Source organism: Laetiporus sulphureus, assembly GCF_001632365.1.
Source record: "Laetiporus sulphureus 93-53 unplaced genomic scaffold LAESUscaffold_9, whole genome shotgun sequence".
In the NCBI taxonomy this organism is placed as follows: Eukaryota; Fungi; Basidiomycota; class Agaricomycetes; order Polyporales; family Laetiporaceae; genus Laetiporus; species Laetiporus sulphureus.
Window position 1 is genome coordinate 196,564 of NW_024468518.1, and position 21,024 is coordinate 217,587.

General features: G+C 46.6%; 6 protein-coding genes across 6 annotated transcripts; 3 read left to right on the forward strand and 3 right to left on the reverse strand.

Annotated features, from left to right (window-relative positions):
- Window positions 1-1,949: 1,949 nt before the first annotated feature.
- LAESUDRAFT_647966 (uncharacterized protein) lies at window positions 1,950-2,527 on the forward strand (the record flags this gene model as incomplete). Its single annotated transcript, XM_040904081.1, is given in 4 exon segments — window positions 1,950-2,102; window positions 2,157-2,276; window positions 2,292-2,369; window positions 2,426-2,527. 4 exon segments carry the CDS (start codon window positions 1,950-1,952, stop codon window positions 2,525-2,527), a joined length of 453 nt encoding a protein of 150 aa, XP_040766635.1.
- A 3,444-nt stretch (window positions 2,528-5,971) lies between these two features.
- LAESUDRAFT_712515 (uncharacterized protein) lies at window positions 5,972-6,592 on the reverse strand (the record flags this gene model as incomplete). The annotated part of the gene is made up of 1 exon (XM_040906908.1): window positions 5,972-6,592. The coding sequence occupies one exon, from the start codon at window positions 6,590-6,592 to the stop codon at window positions 5,972-5,974; it is 621 nt and encodes a 206-aa protein (XP_040766636.1).
- A 60-nt stretch (window positions 6,593-6,652) lies between these two features.
- LAESUDRAFT_757077 (uncharacterized protein) lies at window positions 6,653-7,795 on the reverse strand (the record flags this gene model as incomplete). Its single annotated transcript, XM_040912260.1, has 5 exons — window positions 6,653-6,726; window positions 6,775-6,849; window positions 6,898-7,090; window positions 7,151-7,368; window positions 7,426-7,795. The coding sequence occupies 5 exons, from the start codon at window positions 7,793-7,795 to the stop codon at window positions 6,653-6,655; spliced, it is 930 nt and encodes a 309-aa protein (XP_040766637.1).
- Window positions 7,796-7,960: 165 nt separating this feature from the next.
- Window positions 7,961-12,644, reverse strand: LAESUDRAFT_757078 (uncharacterized protein; the record flags this gene model as incomplete). The annotated part of the gene is made up of 11 exons (XM_040912261.1): window positions 7,961-8,589; window positions 8,646-8,696; window positions 8,752-8,978; window positions 9,026-9,295; window positions 9,353-9,409; window positions 10,260-10,416; window positions 10,466-10,505; window positions 10,572-11,005; window positions 11,044-11,408; window positions 11,462-12,232; window positions 12,544-12,644. The coding sequence occupies 11 exons, from the start codon at window positions 12,642-12,644 to the stop codon at window positions 7,961-7,963; spliced, it is 3,102 nt and encodes a 1,033-aa protein (XP_040766638.1).
- A 3,062-nt stretch (window positions 12,645-15,706) lies between these two features.
- LAESUDRAFT_634585 (uncharacterized protein) lies at window positions 15,707-16,027 on the forward strand (the record flags this gene model as incomplete). The annotated part of the gene is made up of 2 exons (XM_040903439.1): window positions 15,707-15,869; window positions 15,933-16,027. Coding segments are annotated over 2 exons (258 nt in total), but the record flags the coding sequence as incomplete, so codon positions are not given.
- Window positions 16,028-20,653: 4,626 nt separating this feature from the next.
- On the forward strand, window positions 20,654-20,818 carry LAESUDRAFT_606611 (uncharacterized protein; the record flags this gene model as incomplete). The annotated part of the gene is made up of 1 exon (XM_040903124.1): window positions 20,654-20,818. A coding segment is annotated over one exon (165 nt), but the record flags the coding sequence as incomplete, so codon positions are not given.
- Window positions 20,819-21,024: the final 206 nt, after the last annotated feature.

The window sequence follows — 21,024 nt, forward strand, 5'->3', positions numbered from 1 at the left end:
ATACCATTTCTATCCTAAGTCGGTTTGCCTTTTCTGATATTGTTTCTGCTGCCAACCTGGCTGAGCTGTTGGACTGTCAGCCAAATCAGAAGAGCTAATAAGATAAGAACTGTTCTATCAAGTCCTATCTAGGAAAACAGCTGCGATGTCCTTCAAGAGATATTATCCTAGAACATTTCATATGTTTATTCAAATTCTGTCACTACTTTTGTCCCGGATCAAATGACAAAACTCCTGACGTGAATATACTATCAGTGGCCCCATAATGCAATTGCAACCCTAATGCAATTCACGTCTTTCCTGTCTAAATAATGCGTTCAAAAATCTGAAAAATTCACACAATGTACATGCAAGTATTATAGTCAATGCTGTCTATTCAGATTTTTGGCATTGCATGTGTTATGAAGCGTTCCCTGGGAACCTTCAGTCACGTGTGCTTTCTCACATGTAGTAGCCCCTCACTCATTGGGCAGAGACAATAGATGTTACTCGTACCATCCCGTTAGCAGTAGAAGACTGCCAGCAAAGGTTTACAGTGTTGTTCTCAGATATAGCCAAGACAGAGTTAGTGTTGTTCAAGGCCAGGCTTGAAAGCCCAAGCTGGGCCAAGCCAAGCCCGGCCAAGTCACCGAAAGCTGAGCCCAAGCCCTCTCTGAGCCTCTACGGAGGCCCGACTTTCAATTGGGGAAAGTCTGAGCCCACGACTCTAAGCCCAGGCTTTCAGCCACAATAGATGCTCAGGCACAGCAACATAGATGCTCTTCCGAAAAGAGAGACAGGGCATCACGTGCCGCTAGATGAGGAGGCCACACAATCAATTTCGGTCACTCTCGGTCCTCCCTTGCCACCTCTTGCTGCCTAGCCTATGTTCTCGAGCCAACCCCACGCATTGCCGCTGTTGTCAACACTCATATCTCAGTGGTGATCTCATAATGCTCACCACCCTGTGAGATTGCCTCATGTAGGATGTACTCAACAAACATGGAATGTGAGAAGGTTCGTCCCCTGGCCTGCTTTGTCCATCACAAATCATAATGTTAAAGCAAGTTCACCATCTTGCAGGTGTTCTGTTCATTTTTTTCATTTGTTGTAGATAGTACCCTTCGGAGCCTCTGTATACCATGCCAGTTGGTAATCAAATATGCGAAAGGCTCGTTACCCCAAAACATCGTCAGTGAGTAACAAAATATCCATGTGATCTGCCCCCTTTTTTGTTGACTCACTCTCTTATCTGACCATTTCTGGGAACAGTCACCACTTCACACTCTGACCATTTGCACTCATTTACATGTCATCTAATTTTGGTCTGGATGAGCTTCCTTCCAGGCTCAGGTACATCTCAATTCGTCATGCCTAATCATAGTAGACGAGCTAATTTTGTGGTTCCATTATAGATGATGGAATGACACCTAGAGAATGTCATTCAAGGTGCATCATCAAGCTGAGCACAAGGATCAATGATATCAATAATGCAGAGCATGGCACGGTGGTTGATGCAATCAGGCCAACGTTATTGACATCAGAGATAAGTGAAGGTGTAAGACTGAAATATTCAGTTGTTGAGATTGACGATGACACAGCAAATCCAGATTTGGCACTGAAACGTAAGAAGAATGCACAGAACACAATGGGCAATCAGTCGGAGGATGATGATGTGACGATATCGAAGAAGGCGAAGACAGCTGCCGGTGCGCTGTTATTTCACTCTACCATACAATGTACTAACCTTGCATTTCAATTAGATAAATCGAAAAACATCCTGTTCAATGGACGAGGTGAAAAGGATAAGGATCAATTCGATGACCATGGCGTCTTACTCGATATTCAGCATATTTTCGAGCTGGCAGAGAAAGTGAAGAGCAGCAATGACACGTCCAATGTGAATCACTTCTTCAGCAATCCATGGCAGCGTGAGCACAGCAACCCATCCAAAAAGGCTATGAAACAGCATGTTCGCAGTTGCCAAATTTGCAAGTACATGTCATTCTTTTTCATGCAACTGCAACTTCATCTCACCATGTCATAGGAAGAGAAATATCAACGACTTCACTATTGTAGTGGACATGTCAACCCTTCAATGGCATCTGCAAGCAATGCATAAAGTAACGTGCTTTCTAATTCACAGTGTATGACATATTTTTGATGACATTTACTAGCATGAATACTATAAGTGGTGTGAGAAGAACACTTTCAACTCCAAGCTCCCAAGTGATGTTGCAGCTCGCAAAGCAAAGATCCTCGAGAGTCATATCTCTCAAGGAACTCTCGAGGGACATGTTTGAGTTGATTAGCCAGCTGGACATACAATTTTATATTCAGACAAAGCATTCAAGTCAGCTGCTATCCAGTGGCTAGTAGAGACCGATCAGGTACATAATCTCTCTCTGTAAATGATTATTTGTGATCTTATAAAGCCATTTATCAGCCTATCAGTGCATTTCAACATCAAGCATTCGAGGATCTGATCAATATCGCTTCACACACCAAGGAAGCAGTGAAAATTCCAAAGCGAGCATCAACACGGTGAGACATTATCGATCTGTTTCACCAGTTTCTATGTGACCTGAACAAATGCTTACAGATAATACTATTTGAGTTGTCATTAAGCTGATAGCTCCACTCTGATCATGCAATATAGGGCCCAACTGTGAGAGGAAAAGTGTTGCTGACGTGTGACACTTGGCAAGCCAGCAATACCAATGGTTACTTTGCAGTGATGGCACATTGGATACAAGAGAATTTACCAAATGACTGGTCGCTTAAAGGAGCTCTGATTGGCTTCATGCACATGAATTGTTCACATCATGGCAACCACTTGGGACAAGCACTTTACAAGGTCACCAGCCGCATTGGCATTGCGAAAAAGGTACGTTATCAAGAACTTGATATCAGTGCAACAATATTAACAATAAATATACAGTTTTTTGTGGTTACTTGCGACAACGTGAGCTCAAACTTGACCATAATGACAGCATTCGCTTCCATGGTCTGCAATAATCATGGAGTTGACTTCAACGCTGACAGTCGATGCATCAGGTACGTGTTCGCATGTGAGTTATATAAGTAAATATATTCTTACAGACATTTGATAGCTGCCTCGCACACATCATCAACCTTGCGACACAAGCTGTTATTGGAGCTCAAAGCAAATCTGCACATTACGACCCTGAACATCCAGATGTGCATTTATCAGATACCTCAGCTGTCGTTCATGATGAAGTAGGCCTGATTCGTGCAATATCTGTTAAGGTAAGTATAAAGTAGGTGAAGAAGCACTCACATTGACGAACACATGCAGGAGCGCTCATCAAGCCAGTGCAAAGAGCGATTTCATGATATTCAAGCATCTGCCAGCATCGAATTCAAGAATGTCAAGACCCTTGTAGTTGACATGAAGGTTCGCTGGTCATCGACATATTTGATGCTCAATCGAGCATATAGCCTTCATGCAGTGAGTGCTCTGCAGCATTGTCATGTGCTGTATCACTAAGTGATATTCTTAGCATGTCAACAAGTTTGTAACGGAGATCTCAAAAGTGGCAAAGGATATGAAGACATCTACTAGATTGTATAGCCTCCTGCTAAGAGAAGATGAGTGGAAACACATTAAGGCCTTTCAGCACATTCTTCGGGTACATTTATCCCATTCATTAACTGTCCAACAGTGTTTCATATCAATGGTCAGATTGCAGACTTCTGTCAACAGCGGTTCTCTTCAGAGTGTAATCCAGCACTGCACCTCATGCTACCTGCCCTCGAAGACTTACATGCATGATGGACTGCACAACTGCAGGATCCTGTCTATGTGCACTTTGGAAATGGGCTGCAAGCTGGACTGGCCAAGATTGAAGCCTATTATGATAAGACAGGTGATAATGATGCCTACGTCTTTTCCATTGGTATGTATATCATTGGTACAAATGCTTCATCTGATTTTTAAACATAATTATCAGTGCTCGATCCCATGGTGTGCTTCAGATTCTTTAAGAAGAACTGGTCAGCGGCTCTGCAAAAAGACGCTATGGACCTGATAAAGAGAATTGTAAGTACACTCGCCAATCATGCAGCTTCATGCTGATCTACTAATGGATTCATGCTTGTTCAGTACAAGGACCGATACTCTGAACTTAACAGTGGCACGCAAAGCACGGTAGCAGCCATTTCAAAGAAGAAAGTGCTACGCCGCTATCCTTCTTTACTTGTCGATTTATCAAGCGACGACAACGATGAGGGACAACAGTCTGTATTCTTGTCACAGATTTTTGCCACAAAGTCCACACGTGACTTTTCTCATGCCACAGATCATGTGCTTCACCAATATCTCACACCACTCAGCCACAGATGCGACGCGTAGGGATCAGGTGATAGTCTACATCACATGTTATGGTCCAGACCTGCGGATGATATCGTCGGACCTGTCTATTCCAGGATACAATAGAGGCACCCATTTGGGAACAAAGGGAACAAGAATTATTGTTAGGCATCGGCCTTCCGCTTCCTATTAGTTTAGCCAGAAGCCCAGATAGGCACGATGTTCACACCAGAGAATAAAGGGAATCCCAGATAGGCACGATGCTCACACAGCAGCCATCGGTCTTTCCACTCATTGTTCTACTTCTGGACATCTCATTGTTACATGTACGGCCATTAGCTTATACCCGTAGATAGGTAGCTTAGGTAAGATAGCCCGCTGTATGTGTATATAAGATCAGCATGTAGGGGATGAAACCTCAGATTGTTTCTCCTCGTCTATCACCAGTCGACTACTGAGCTTTCCAAGCTCCATTATATTTCTATCATCATTCCAGATGCTTGCTACACAGCGAGTGAGTGTTAGGCTCTTTAGCCACTTTTAGAGATCAGGGGAATCAGGGTGGCACGTTCCACGTGACCGCTCTTTTATAGTCTTTTGATCTCTTTTCCAGCATCACTGTGACATTAAAAACAATCTGACATTTTCTGTGCCCCTGCTTAGTGTTTAACACAAGCAGCCGCGTATTTTCAGCACAAGCAGTTTCAGCTGTAGAGCGTGGCTTTTTCTCCACATATTTCAACTCAACTTCTACCAGACGTGAGCCTCAGCAAGACACTGAGCAGCCCAAGGCAGCAAAGCGCAAGGCCACGAAGATCCTTATGCCAGCTACAAATGCCTCAAAACCAACAAGGAGCGAGAAAGACTTCCCATTCTAGCATCCTTAGGCACATCCTCTACAGACAGGCAGCGTGCAGCGGCCAGGGTAGTTGACACTACGCATATCAGAGTTCAAGGCATCATTCACCGGCCTCACAGTCACACCCCCCCACTCAAATGCTACAAGCCCAGGAAAGGACGTCTCACTACAGGTGGTCGAAAGCCAAGACCATCCCCAGAGATCATCACCTCTAACGCTGTTCCCCCTATCATTCACCTGGACCTCACGAACTCCGGACCTTGCTAGGTTGCCATAGCCGGTAGCCTTCACAACCTAACAAGGTCCGGAGGTCAATTCCTCGCTATCTGCCAATACCACCGGCAATAGCGCAGGAATTTACCGTAAATGGCAACGCTAATCAACACGGCTGATAACGGTTTTCAGCCGTGATCAGATGATCAACCACACCTCGTGGCTACCGTCGGCTCACACCTGGGCCACCGGATCTCTCTGCCCACTGTCCCAGACATTGGGGCGCCGTGCGTCGTCATCGCCGCCGACAGCGACGACGAGCTCCCCCCTATATTCCTCATTTCTGGTCCGCTTTCTATCATTTCTTCTTTATGCATCAATTACCTTATATCATCATTGTATTGCCCTTACTATGTACTGCAATCACGGTCAAATAGCATAATAAAATGAGTTTTTCGTCACCAAATCAGCAATACAGCTACAATCCATGCTATCTATAACACAGACCACCAGGCAGGCCCATGAAGGCAGGAGATGCAGTGGGGTAGAGAGCAATATCACATCTACACGCACATGGCATTCATACCTCATGGTTCAGCATTGACAGCAGCGGGCATGACATTTTCGATCTGAGCAGACTGCGCGTAAGCCTTGCGAGAACCCCTCTTTACCCCTTTGTCGGACCGAACTTTCTGAGCTCTCTTCAGCACTGGGATGGCAGTCCCATCAGTGGCAGCCATGATGTTGATGGATGACTTGTCTAGAGGGTGGCGGTGCTTGGAGATTGGCACACTTGTGAATGTAGCAGCATCTGCATGAGGCCCTGAGCTCAGATCGATGTGCGGACCTGCATTGATGAATACGATGTCGATCGATGCAGAAGTGGGTGGAACGTCGGTGCTTGCCATCATCGTCATCGATGTGTCATTCCCCCCGCTGGTTGCTATTGTCATCGATGCATTCAGCGCCATTCCGTGCACTGCGTCAGCTTGAGAGAAGGTGGCTATTGCACCACCACCATCAACAGCAGCTGCAGTCCGTTGCCTGTTGTCATCGTCGTTCGCACCGCTGCTCACACTGCCAACCTGGCAGACCGACAGGTTCTCATGGTACTCCTTCAACCACGCATTGTACTCCTCATTCTTCTCTATGTAGTACCAGTAAGCTGTTCCTGTCTCCCAAGCCATGAGACAGAGCTGAACCTCCATGCGGGTGGATATGTCACTCGGGCAACAGAATCTGGTGAGAGGCCACCCCTTGATAAGCATTCAGTATGGAATGGTGATGTTCGTCTCAAAATTGATGTAAGTAAGCCGTCCGACGGGCCGTGGAGACCCTTCTTCTATGAGTGATGTCAGTATGAATGCAGAATGAAGAAATCTCGCCTTACTCAGTTTCTGCTTGATAAGAGCTGCCAACCGGCTCTTCATCCTAGTGGTCTCCTGGTTGTAGTTTGTAACAGCACCTATTGACTTCATAAGATATCGGACATACAGCGGAAAAATATACGTACCGTCTACCCCAGAAAGCACATATCCATCCATCCGAGCAGAAAAGTCAGCCACCCAGTTCTTTGTTGTGAACTCGATGAAATCTGAAAGGCGGTCATCGGTGTAGAATACGTGCAGGCTTCCGTAAGACTCAGGAGTAGAGCACACAGTGAAGAGGATCATTTGCATCCCCGTGCGCTCACTCAATGCCATGAGCTGCCACAATTCGAAAGTTAGCGGTGCAAATATGGAAACATGTAGTGATAAATAATGCACCTCATGCTGGATGCTTGCGAGCGACCCGTGGGCATCATTGAATGCTGCCTGCTCCATGTCGTGGACCGAGCATTTTTTCATCTCGCACTCTGCCTGCAGCTCCTCGATGTATGGTGCGGCAGCCATAGCGCACTCCTCCTTTGCCAACAATGCCCACTCCTCCTTCAATATCGGGGCCCAGTAGTCGGTCTTCCTCTGGGGCTCACCAGGTGGCAGTGCTGATAATCAAGGCAAATGAGAATCTCATATAGTAAGTTGATGTCAGATACACATACTGTCATTGTGGCGCTTCACTTCACCACGTTGCCAGGCATTCCACGGATTGACCTGTCTCTTGTAGACAGACTTGTGTGGCCGTTGCATGATGAGACGAAAGTAGTAGTCGATCTTGTGAGAACCGAAGCACTTTCGCATCACCCGTGCCTGCTCGAGAATCATCTCACGAGCTTCAGACAGCGCTTGATTTAGTGCCTCCTTTCGCTCGAGCCTGGCATTTTGCAAGTGCGCTCTTTCAGCTGCTGTCTTCAGGATCAGCTTGCATTTAGTTCTGGTCCTCCAAGGCCGACGAGCCTGTAGAGTTGCCGGACTCTTCCGCTTCTTGCTCGGGAGACGGTGCAGGAGATTTGCCACTTGTGCTGGAGACATATCGGAGGGAAGCCCACACATCAAGGATCAGCTGTCAAAGAAGTTTGATGGTGTGTAACACGAGACACGTCACGTGACGGATGTGTCTCTGACAATCAACAAAAATTCACATGTGACTCAAATATGGAACATGATTCAATTCATTGAGAGAGCAGTAGGTAGGATTTAAATGCGGTTCTTGCACAGAAAGTAGATAAATTCTAAGTGCTTTGCTGGGACATCGACACCATGGAGGTGAGCAACAAATTCCTCTCTGTTGCGGCTATTGGCAAATGCCGCAACCACCTCCACCCGCGCACGGTAAGTATAACTATGGGATGACATGTAATAATCAGCATACGTGCTGAGAGATGGTACAAGAAACTTCTCATTGATGTCATCATTGGAACTGAGGTTGATGACGCCAGTGCAACATGAATGCTGTTGATTGTGATCCCGACTATCGAAAGGAGATGGAGATGGAGACTGAATGTATGGAGTCAGTGGGAGAGGCATGGAACACTGCTCAACAGTGTACAGAGCAGTCGTGGGCTTTGCATTGATGATATGGATCAGAGGAGCAGGAGACTCTTGCACTTGCGAAGGTCCGGCATCCATCTTGACAGTGTGAGATCGAACGTTTGAAGGGATGCGTGCTGCATGCAAAGGCATCTCTGAGTATGTGCTGACTATCTTGGATGATACCTCGTGCACATGTGTCTTGCCGGAACATGACTTGGTCATGCAAGGGCCCTTTCCAGATAGTTCAGACGCTAACAGCAGCGTGTTGTCAATGTGAACAGTTTGCATGAGATCTGAAAGGAGGTTGAAGAGTGCATCAGTGATGTTAGTGAGAAGAGAACCGCCGTACCATTGAGTCCTTCTATAACGTGCTCCGACCGTCCCGTTGTGCCGTTTACCGCTACATAGAAGAGAAGTAGGTTCAATGAAAGAAGCAACGGTGAAAAGCAACTCACCATCCTCATCGTCATCACCATTTTCATCAGCGTGAATGCTCTGGTTCAGAATATCCATGAGATAGTTCTCGAACATCCCTAGCCATGATGTCAGATCGTTCAGAGACTCATATGTTGCAGGCTCCTTATGCAAGAAGTGGGCAATGGCCTCTGGTAAGTTCTTGTAGGCCATAAACCTTGCATCTGAGAACCCATGAACCTGTGCATTACACTGCTTCCTGACCTCGCTGTCAGATTTGACAGCTGAGTGCTGATCGTTCAACGACAAACTTACTAAGAAAAAAAGATACCAGTCTTTCTGCCGTGGACAACGACATATACATTCTCAAACTCTCGTGTATCCGGAATCACCTTTCTTGCTTCCTCCCAGAGAAGCAGACTGTGGACCATCTCCTTGATGATAAGGTCGTTCAGCTCACATGCGTCACCTGCAAAGTGATGAAAAAATGGCTGCAGCGTGTAGACAGAAGTCGCAACGGTGTGATCTGTGTAGTGGATGATGACTGGAAGTGGGGAGGTGTATCCACCATAGCCAATGGGTGGACTAACGCTCATGTGGTGAGATCACAGCATCACTATCTGAATGTTAATTTAGACTCACCACGCATCATAGATACCAGGACGAGGACCTCCAAGAACAGTGATGTACTGAGAACCTCTATGCATGACAAGAGAGCAGGGGAGGTGATGCAGCTGGGGAGAAAGAGCGAGGGGACACTGATATGCTTTGCGCAACAGTGAGTGGCGCAACGAGTTCTGTCATTGCTCGATCACTCAACGCCATGAGCTGTGGCTGAACGACTCATTCATGCATATGCATGCTGACACTGATTCCAGCTCATTTCTCTCGTAAATTCTGTAGCTTGTGATGTTCTCAGTTCAGTCACTAATATATTTCATTTAATATTTCATCATTTTGCAGCTTTCTAGAGCATTCAGCAACCATTTTGATTCTGACAACATCTAGACAGCATGATTGATTGTACATGAAGCTACTCCTTCACAGATAACTCTGAGAGATAGTCTACAAGTCCCCCAAGATCCCCATTGACCTCATCATCCTGTGCTGCAAGTAGCTCGTCATCCTCGATGCCCACCAGGTTCATGCAAGTGAGCATTGTCAGAGTGATACGTGCACCAAAATCTGTTGATGATGCTGTCGAACCTTTGCATTGTCCCAGTGACAGATCGGTCACAAACCCCTCAAGCTCTGAGAGCTGTTGAAGATGGACGAGGTGACGTGCATTGACGTGGTGATGGCGCTTGCAAAACTCTTGAATGGCTTCATATAATGGTGACATCTGTTCATCCAGTGAAGTTAGTGCACGAGAGAAAAGGATTCCTCATCAACAATTGATGTTTGCAGCCACCGAGCTTCTATACCAACACGCATGACCTCTTCATGTGCACGATCGAGGTGACATGCCTTCTTCATACATTCACGTGCAATTGGAGTGGCCCAGGGCTTTTGACAAATATCATTTTGAGTGTCTTGAAGCAGCGCAAACTCGTCGAGGAAGCTGTAGTGCGAGACTTTTGACCAGTCCAGGGTAGGACGTGGTAGATCGAGTGTGAGGGCCGCAGCATTGTACGTCTTCATGGCATTGCAGATCACCTTGCACCGAGTTTGCAGAGACTTTGCAATGTGAGTGTGCACACGATATGCTGTGAATATAATTAGCCGACGACGAGTACAAAATGTGATGATACTTACCAGTCTGTGCAAGATTGAGCTTGTGAAGCTCAAAGAGATGCTGTATGACAAGGCGTTGAAGGTGTTCGAGTGCACGGTGATATCATCGCTCAGCAATATACTTCACAGTTTCCATGTACTCACGGTCAGTCGGTTGCCAGCATCTCGTAATGCCCATCTTCACTTCCATGGTGGCAACATCATGCAGGAGCATGCACTCATGCTCCTCACTGTAATGCCGCTTCGTCTCGAGCTTCTGTGTGCATGACGCCTCAGCGTAGTAGTCGACAGTGCTGGTGGAGGGTAGGATAAATGTATAGTCGGATGGGATGGAACTGACAAATTGTGCATGCGCATTTTTGACTTGCGCACGCATGACATGCCATTCTTGAAGTTTCTCGATGTATGCAACGGCGTGCACATCCCACGGGTGTTCTTGACCCAGAGTTTTGAAATAGTGCCACTCTTCCAAAGACCATTTGTCAAGATCTTCACGGCTGACCCCGAGAGCTTGCATGGTATCGGCCAGTGTGATAGAATCCTCGTTGATGATCTTCAATGCTGTACACAGTTGTTGTACAACATTAGACTAAGATTACCATATTTCTTGTCATCCCATTGCTGGAAGAAAAGGTCGACGAGGACATGCCGACGGTAGGGTGATGCATACTGGGTGACCGATGCGAGGCTATTAGATGTGCTAAAGAGCCGTTCGAGGGTCTCGCCATCCTCGAGGCCCATCCCCTTGATAACGTTCAGGTGGTTCTGCATCTGGCAAGTATAGTTGTGCGTGTATCCATGGAACGCATTCACGCAGCACCGAAAGCCACTTTGCAGCCAATCTGGCCCCAGCGAACTTCGTGCTGTAGTTCCCTGGAATACACACCCGATATCGTAGGGCATGAGAAGCCTGATTCCAAAGACTTCTAAAGCCTTGACCAAGATTGCCAGGGGATATTTTGCACTGATTGTGACAATCATCAGCATGAAACAGGTTGCAATGCATTGTAGACTCACAGTTCACCACTCTGGACCATGTCCGTGACCCAGAGCATGAGGCAGTGCCTGCACGCAGCTACAAAAATGCCTGCCTCATCAAATATGGCCCACATATGCTTGTGATCTTCAGAAGCTGCTGCCTTCCAGTTGGTCGCACATGGAGCCGTCATGACATTGCCATCCTCGCTGTCCGTTGGATCCTCCTCCGCCATTGTTGAGATCTCCACGCTGGGCACATCACCATCATCGTCGCTTCCACTCTCACCACCGTCCTGCACGGGCTGTCCACTGCAAGTGTCAACCTTCTTCGAGCGAGGCCTTGACTTCACCTCGTTGGCATAGCGATTGACGAAGTCCCAGGACAAAAAGTAGTCGCTCGTTGCAAAGCTGCGCATGTCACCGCATGCACGATTGCTGACCTCTGCGATTCGCTTGAGTGAGTTGTTGCCGTCCATTGCGAAGATGCGCTGCCACTTGAGAGGTGGCTCCTCATCAAGTTTGTATGTGCAGGCAGGGCATGCATTCAGAACATGCCAGTTAGGTGTGTCTCGACCCAAGGTAGCGTCGATGCACTTGCGAACCTCGCGTAGAATGCTGAGATAGATGTCGAATGCATTTGCGATGGCAGTGCGGTAGTGACATCGGAAAGGGATCTTGTAGTAGTAAGATACGAGCTTCACGAAGGCCTCCACACTAAAGGATGGCTTAAAAAGCCTGATACAGTGGAAGAGTTCGAGGGTGGAGAATGAGATAGCAAGAGATGGATTCACTGGAGATGTCCCGAGGTATCTGCTATGCGTGAGGGCCTCAGAAGCGGAGACGTCTTCAGCTCTGTGGCATATAGTTGCTGACGTTGCCAGGGTATATATGTCAAGTGTGTCGATGGTAAAATCGTGAGAGGAGGGATTCTCGCTAGGCATGGCCACTGTCGAATATCGCCATTGGAGATAGGAGTCCACAAAACAGGGAAGTAGAGGCTGCCAGTTTTTGTCCATGCGGTCTACCCATTGACACCACATCTGAGCATCCTTGTACCATCGTTCTCATCACCTGGAAGGATGTAAGTATTGAGCAATGCTCGTACAAATGTTGCAACGCACCTCGAGCCCATAATATCTCTGAGCGCATGGATGAACGACTCATCCGTAGGCTCATCCTCCCAGTCTGCCTCCTCTCCTCCTCCATCTTGCTGAATGTTCATGAGAACATCCTCGATGTCTGCGCCGCTGTGGTCAGGGGGCAAATTCTCACCTCTAAGTTCTGCGATAATCTTGCATGATTGTTGACTAAGTCCTACAACAATGATGCATCAAATATTAATATATCATCCACCGTAGTAAAGAAAAAATGTATCTGATGTCCTTAGAGCCTGCCTTTGCACCGCCTTCTTATTCTTCTCCATGATACCAGTCGCACCCAGAGTCCGTGAGTGCTTTGAGGAGGTGGCTACAGTCATGTGTGGCTTGTGGCATGGCTTGATGTGCCCCATGGCCACCACAGAGCTGAGCAGATGAAGCAGATGACGTCAAAGTGAGATTATCAGTGGCAAAGTGAAAAGCTAAGGTGCTGCGTTAAACAACTCGTCGCGACGCATCGTGTCATGTGTCTCACGTGATGTGCCTGACACGACAAGTTAGAATACAAAATGACACTCCGATTTCTATACTATTGCACTGAGGGAGTAATGTACATCAAAAGTATTAAAAAATAAAAGAAAAAGTGAAAGAAACGAGAAAAATAAGGGGAGCTCGTCGTCGCTGTCAGCGGCGATGATGATGCACGATGCCTCAATGTCCGGGACAGTGGGTGGGGAGATCCGATGGCCCAAGTGCAGGCCGATGGTAGCCATGAGGCATGGTTGATCATCTGATTGCAGCTGAAAACTGTTATCAGCCACATTGATCAGCATTGCCATTTACGATAAATTCCTGTGCTATTGCCGGTGTTATTGGCAGATAGCGAGGAATTGACCTCCGGACCTTGTTAGGTTGCGGAGGCTACCGGCTATGGCAACCTAGCAAGGTCCGAAGTCAGTGAGGTCCAGGTGCTATCATTGTCACCTCACCACCAGTGCAACCCCTTCCCAACTTCGTTAAGATCAACACACATGCACGACCCATTCACCCACTTCCATCCAGGGTCAGACCCACACTCCATATCGAGACTCTTAAGAAGCAGATATCAGCAACCTGCTTCAGATTGCAGCTGATACTAGGAGGATTCTGAGAAAGAGTCAATCAGGATAGTATGAAGAAGGTACAACTCCTCGCATCAGAGTTAGACAAGGTCTGCGCAGACCTGTACACGGGAACTCACGAGTATACCTTCATCAAGAAACAAGTCATCAACACGTGCTGCCTGGAGATAGGCAGGATCAACTTCAAGGAGATAGAGAAGCAGGAGAGGTTAGACGAGATCGTCAGGAAGATTGGGAAAGTCAAGGACAAGCAGTACCTAGGCTTTATTTTTAACTAGACACATTTCTATCTACACAATGTCAGAATCTGGTCACGCCCAAATGTCCACGTTTGCACAGTGAATGCAGGACATAATGCACCCAAATATCGAGGCACATGATGGAAGCACACCTCGTGCCTCAAGACAACCATCCCCGGAGTTAGCACCACAAGACTCCACATCACAAGTCAGAGGACCATCATCCCCGACCCCATTACTCCTCCCCGCCTACATACCTCCTGCATGGTCCTACGATGGACAACAGTATGAGCACCTCGAAGATGCCATCAGACAATGCACACCCGGCGAAGTACCCGACAACATTCGTGAATGTGTAATCATCGTCATGAAGTCCCTGGTCGACAATGAACTCAAGAAAATGTACAATGTGCTTGACAACAAGATGTACGAGCACAAAAGGATTCTTGAGGCCTCAATTGCATCAGCTCAAACAGAGCGACGACTCAAGGAGGCAGTACTCAAGTCTGAGAATGAGAAACTCTTGGACAGAGTCAGGGCCCAGGACGCACACATGGTCATCCTCAATGATGAGATTACCGGTACTCAGGAAGCTATGTTAGACATGGGAAAGAAAATGATGAAACTAGGCAGCGAGAATACCAAGCTGCATCACGAGTTAGCTTCACTCAAAGCAAGTGGCGTCACAATGATGCAAGGTCATACATCCGGCATGGTCCAATCCCAATGCCCTCACATCAAAATCGCTGAACCTCCACACTATTTGGGCAAAGGAAGTCTGGAAGACTGGCTCCAACAACTCAGTATATGGATGTGATGGAACGAGATCAACGACGATGAGCACAAGATAACCACGGCCCTGCTGCACCTAGAAGGAGGTGCTTTCACATATATGTCTGAATACGCAATAAAGGCAGCAGCACGGCAGGCACTTGATACTTGGGAAGACTTCGTCGACATGCTCAAGGTAAACTACAGAATGCTCGACCTGGACAAGGACGCGCAACAACATTTGAAGGAGATCTGCGTGAAGATCTATCCTACAATGGTCTCCTTCGCAGAACAGTTTCGCCAATGGGCCACTAAGACCAACTTAGGGCACACCATGCTCATCGGTTACATCGCTGAACATCGCAGCAAAGACGTACGGCAGGCAATGGTTACTCAAGACAGCCTAGGGATTGCAGATCTGACCACATGGGCTGAGTATCTCGATCTCTGCCTACAACTCGAATCCAAGTTCAAAGCCGATAAAGCAGGACAGCGTGAAATGGCAACGACACCATCACAGGCACCAAGAGCCCAAAAGGATCCCAACATGATGGACGTAGACCATGTCACTCAACTCACCAAGGAGCAGGAAGGCTGGCTGGAAAGGAAGCTCTGTGTACATTGTGGAAAGCATCCCTTCATACTCAGAGAGAAGTGCCCCGACCCCAAGTACAGAGGCAAGCTAGAGTTGCCCCGACAGAGGCAAGCTACAAGGGCAATAATGGCGCCAGCAGCATCAAGCAGTTCCGATGATGGCAAAGCAAGGGAAGAAGCAGTCCGTGCCTTCCTTGCCAGCTACGACGCGAAAGGGGACAACAAGGAGGTGGAACCGGAACCAGCTGTCGAAGCAGCAAGGATCACGGAGGTAGAAAGTGATGAGGATTTTCTTCGGCGGGTTCTCTGAGGTCTGGCCAGAGTTCCCATAGACATTCTAACAGTACCTACTCACTCTCGCATGTACCAGTTTCAGATTTTTTATATATTGCATCAACTGGTTCGTCAAAACATGTGATCGATCTATCTGTTCACCTCAAACAGAGAGTAAGGGAAGTCCAGACTGAGGCGCTTCTCGATTCAGGAGCATATTCTTGCTACATCAATCCACAACTGGTTGATCGATTGAATCTTGCTACGATCTCTCTCGAGAAAGAGATCAGGGTTTATAACACAGACGCATCTCACAACAAAGGTGGAACTATTAAGAAAAGGGTTCTTCTAAGTATAACTATCGGAAACCATACGAGCAGACAGAGCCTTCTTGTCACCAATATAGGACATAAAGATATTATACTAGGCATGAGTTTCCTCAAGGAGCACAATTCCGAAGTGGATTGGGAAAAACTTAGCATTGAGTTCACCCAATGCCCACAAAGATGTGCACCCTCACAGGTAGCAGTCCAGGAGGAGGACCTGGAAGACACAAACATCCCCCACATCAAAGACCTGATGGAGTTCGTCAGTTCTCAAGAGTTAGGTGACACTTGGAACGACATGGACAGCTTCATTAGACGGGTGTCATTATCAGAAGACCCTGATGCGCAGGCCGTAGCATCACTTATCATGGGCCTTGACACTAAGAGGAATCAGGATAGAGCACCGCAAAAAGGAGAACAGGACAAAGACTACTGGTCAGCCTATGTTCCCAAACACTTCCACGAGTATGGTGATGTGTTCTCCAAGAAGCAGTTGGAACGAATGCCCACAAGAAAGCCCTACGATCATCCAATCGAACTTGTTCCAGAGGCATCATTACCACGCCCGGCAAAGTTATATCCTATGAACCTACAGGAAAGGAATTCACTCGACACGTGGATAGACCAAGAGTTGGCCAAGGGATACATTAAGAGGTCAAGAAGTCCAACGGCAGCACCTGTCTTCTTCATCAAAAAGAAAGATGGGTCACTGAGGCTAGTACAAGACTACAGGAACCTCAACACGGTAACCAAGAAGAACAAGTTCCCAATCCCATGCATTTCGGACCTCATTGATAGACTCTCGCAAGCAAGTATCTTTACAAAGCTTGATCTGAGATGGGGGTTCAACAACATAAGGATTAGGGAGGGAGATGAAGAAAAAGCTGCCTTCATTATGCATCGCGGCCTCTTCAAATCCACAGTAATGTACTTCAGTTTCTGCAACGCTCCTAGCACTTTCCAAACAATGATGAACACAGTCCTCGAAGACTTGATTCGTACAGGGAAAGTGGTAGTCTACCTAGACGACATCCTCATCTTCACAGATGATCTCAAAGAACACCGACGATTAGTAAAAGCAGTTCTACAGCTCCTCCGGGACAATGACTTGTATGCCAAACTGGAGAAATGCTTCTTTGAACAGCCCTCAATCGAGTATCTTGGCATGATTATTAGCAAGAACTCGGTACAGATGGACCCTGCTAAAATCGAAGGTGTCCTTGGCTGGCCAGCACCTACAAAGGTCAAACAAGTACAGGCCTTTTTAGGATTCACGAATTTCTACAGGCGATTTATAAATGACTTTGCAAAACTCGCACAACCTTTAATGCTTCTCACCTATAAGGACATGCCCTGGCAATGGAAGGAAGAGCAAGACCAAGCCTTCAGTGCACTCAAATGGCATTTACATCAGCCCCGATCTTACAACTCCCCAATGATACCGCACCATACTGTCTAGAGACCGACTCTTCAGACTACGCAACAGGGGCAGTACTAGAACAATTGGGAGAGGACAAGCTATGGCATCCAGTTGCATACTACTCCAAATCACTCAACGAACATGAGAGAAACTATGAGATTTACGACAAGGAGATGCTTGCAATCATTTGGGCACTAGAAGAATACCGGCACTATCTAGAAGGATATTCAGAACCCATTGAGATTTGGTCAGATCATCTCAACCTTACATACTTCTGCCAGACACAGAAGTTATCCCGACGCCAAGCGTGCTGGGCATTATTCCTCACATGATTTAATTTTGTACTCAGTCACTGACCTGGAAAGACTATGCTACGTGCCGATCCTCTGTTCAGGAGGCCAGACCATGAGAAGGGGGTAGACAGCGACAATTCGAATCAAATGCTGTTAAAACCTGAATTTTTCACTATCAATGTGATTCGACCTGCTCACGCATCTAAAGTTGATGATGCTCAACTACTAAAAAGGATCAAGAAGGCACTCATGGATGACATGATGACCAAGAATTATCATGCGCTTTTGACTACAGGACAGCGTGAATTCAGGAAAAACCTTGCAGAATGGAACTTTGAGCACAGACTGCTGCTCCATCGCGGAAAGGTTTATGTCCCCAAGGATCAACAGCTACGCCTTGACCTAATAAAGCTCCATCATGACATGTTACCAGCTGGACATCCAGGCAGGTTCAAGATGTTGGAGCTCATTACTCAGAACTATTGGTGGCCAGGAATGTCCATAATGGTTAAACAATACGTACAAGGTTGCGATAGTTGTCAACGCAATAAGTACTCAAGGGAAAAACTATATGGACTACTACAGCCCAATAATGTACCAGAAGGACCATGGAAGATCATCACAGTCAATCTCATCACTCAACTTCCTCCAGCCATGGACTTTAGGGGAGAAAAGAAGATGGCAATACTTGTCATCGTAGATAGACTCATGAAACGAGCGCACTTTTATGCAACAGACGATACAGTTACCTCGTCCCAAGTCGCTAATGTATTCTACAATGAAGTCTTCAAACTCCACGAATTACCTCGACAAATTATCTCAGACAGAGGTACTCAATTTGCGAGTAAACTATTCCAGGAGTTTTGTCAGAAGCTCAGTATAAAGTCTACTATGTCTACCGCGTATCATCCCCAAACAGACGGTCAAACAGAAAGGGTTAACCAGGTGTTGGAACAGTACCTTCGAATGTACTGCAACCACAGACAAAATGATTAGGTCTACTATCTGCCAACAGCAGAATTCTCATACAACAACCAGACCCATGAGTCCACCGCACTTTCCCCATTCTTCGTTAAATATGGCTGGCATCCAAAAATGGCACCCGACGTACATGAATCAATACATCACCCTTTATTAGAACACCTATTCGCTCACTGATCTGAGGCACAAGAACAGGCAAAGGCATCACTGAAAGTTTCAGCTTCACGGATGAAATGGTATTTCGATGAGAAAAAGGGAGAAGTCCCATTCAAAGTCGGAGACCTAGTACTACTCAAAGGGAAAGATCTCAGAGTAAAAGTCAAATCTGCAAAGCTAGGAACACAAAACTTCAGACCCTAAAAAGTACTTCAGAAGCTAGGACCAGTCACATTCAGACTAGAACTATCTAAGCAAATGAAGGTCCACCCAGTCTTCCATGCAAGCAAGTTGATTATGTATCACCAAGACACGGTCGCAAACCGCGAACCTCCAAAACCTCCAGCCATCGAAATTGAAGGAGAACCAGAATTTGAAGTTAAAGAAATCTCAGACTCAAAGGTCGTAAGGGGAAGGGTTCAGTACCTCGTCAAATGGAAAGGCTATGACCATTCCGATGACACATGGGAGCCCCGAACAAATTTTATCAACGTCAACGAGTTACTTCAAGAATTCCACCAACAACACCCAGATGCTTCAAAAGCACCAATCAGGGTTGTCACATATGGCAGAAAATGCTTCGAATTATCCTCGTATGAATTAGCCCCAAAGTCCACACATAGGATAAATCTAACAGATCAAGATGATGACGACTACTTTGTCTATCACAGGATGACGGAAAATGCCAAAGCTCCCACCAGGAGATCCGAGAATGCGGCAGGATGGAATGTCTATGCTGCTGAAACTCATACAATCCTCCCCCATTCGTGAACAGTAGTAGGAACCGGAATTGCAATTGAACCTCCGATTGGCACATATACTAGAATTGTCTCATGAAGTGGCCTTTCTGCGCAATGGAGCATTGATATCGGAGCTGGCGTTGTCGATCCTGACTATATCGGAGAACTTAAAGTCATCATGATTAACCATTCAGACTATCCTTTCAACGTTGCCGTTGACGATCGAATCGCTCAGATAGTATTTGAAGCGTATGTCGAAGGCATACCAGTTGAGAACAAGGGACTGCTCAAGAACAGACATGCACGAGGGGATAAAGGACTTGGCTCTACGGGACAATGAGCCTTGAGAGGGGGATAGTGTCACAGATTTTCACCACAAAGTCTGCACGTGACTTTTCTCATGCCACAGATCATGTGCTTCACCAATATCTCCCACCACTCAGCCACAGACACGATGCGTAGGGATCAGGTGATAGTCTACATCACATGTTATGGTCCAGACCTGCAGATGATACGGTCGGACCTGTCTATTCCAGGATACAATAGAGGCACCCATTTGGGAACAAAGGGAACAAGGATTATTGTTAGGCATCGGTCTTCCGCTTCCTATTAGTTTAGCCAGAAGCCCAAATAGGCACGATGTTCACACCAGAGAACAAAGAGAATCCCAGATAGGCACGATGCTCACACAGCAGCCATCGGTCTTCCCACTCATTGTTCTACTTCCGGACATCTCATTGTTACATGTACGGCCATTAGCTTATACCCGTAGATAGGTAGCTTAGGTAAGATAGCCCGCTGTACGTGTATATAAGACCAGCATGTAGGGGACGAAACCTCAGATTGTTTCTTCTCGTCTACCACCAGTCGACTACTGAGCTTTCCAAGCTCCATTATATTTCTATCATCATTCCAGATGCTTGCTACACAGCGAGTGAGTGTTAGGCTCCTTAGCCACTTTTAGGGATCAGAAGGATCAGGGTGGCACGTTCCACATGACCGCTCTTTTATAGCCTTTTAATCTCTTGTCCAGCATCACTGTGACAATTCTCAACTCGAGCCATCATCGATCCAGAGAAGCAATGGGAGCACAGCTTTCAGAAATATATTGATCTCAACGAGGATATGCCTGAAGAAATGTCAACCGTTCAATGGCGGGGAGTAAGTGTTTCTATTCTATTGTTCTCCATACATCAATAACTTATACAATTCTCTAGCTAAATGCCCATTGCTTTCTGGCATGGGCTTCACTCACCAGAGATTATCTTGGCATCATGGTGACCTCAGTGTCAAGTGAGCGCACATTCTCGAGTGCGGGAATCACTATCACGAAGCATCGAAACTGCCTTAAAGGTGACATTGTGGAGGCTTTGCAGGTTCTCAAATGTGCATATAGGAAGGATCTCTTTTACCATGACTTAGGACCATCATCGTCATCTGAAGAGGACCTGTATAGCTGTGAAGAAGGCGAAAGTAGTGAGAATTCTGCCAGTGGTGAAGCAGAGTTTGATATTCAGTTGAACACAGATTCGAGAAGCTTGATGATGATTTGACAGACAGTTCAGCTTGGTTAAATGACGATTACATGTAA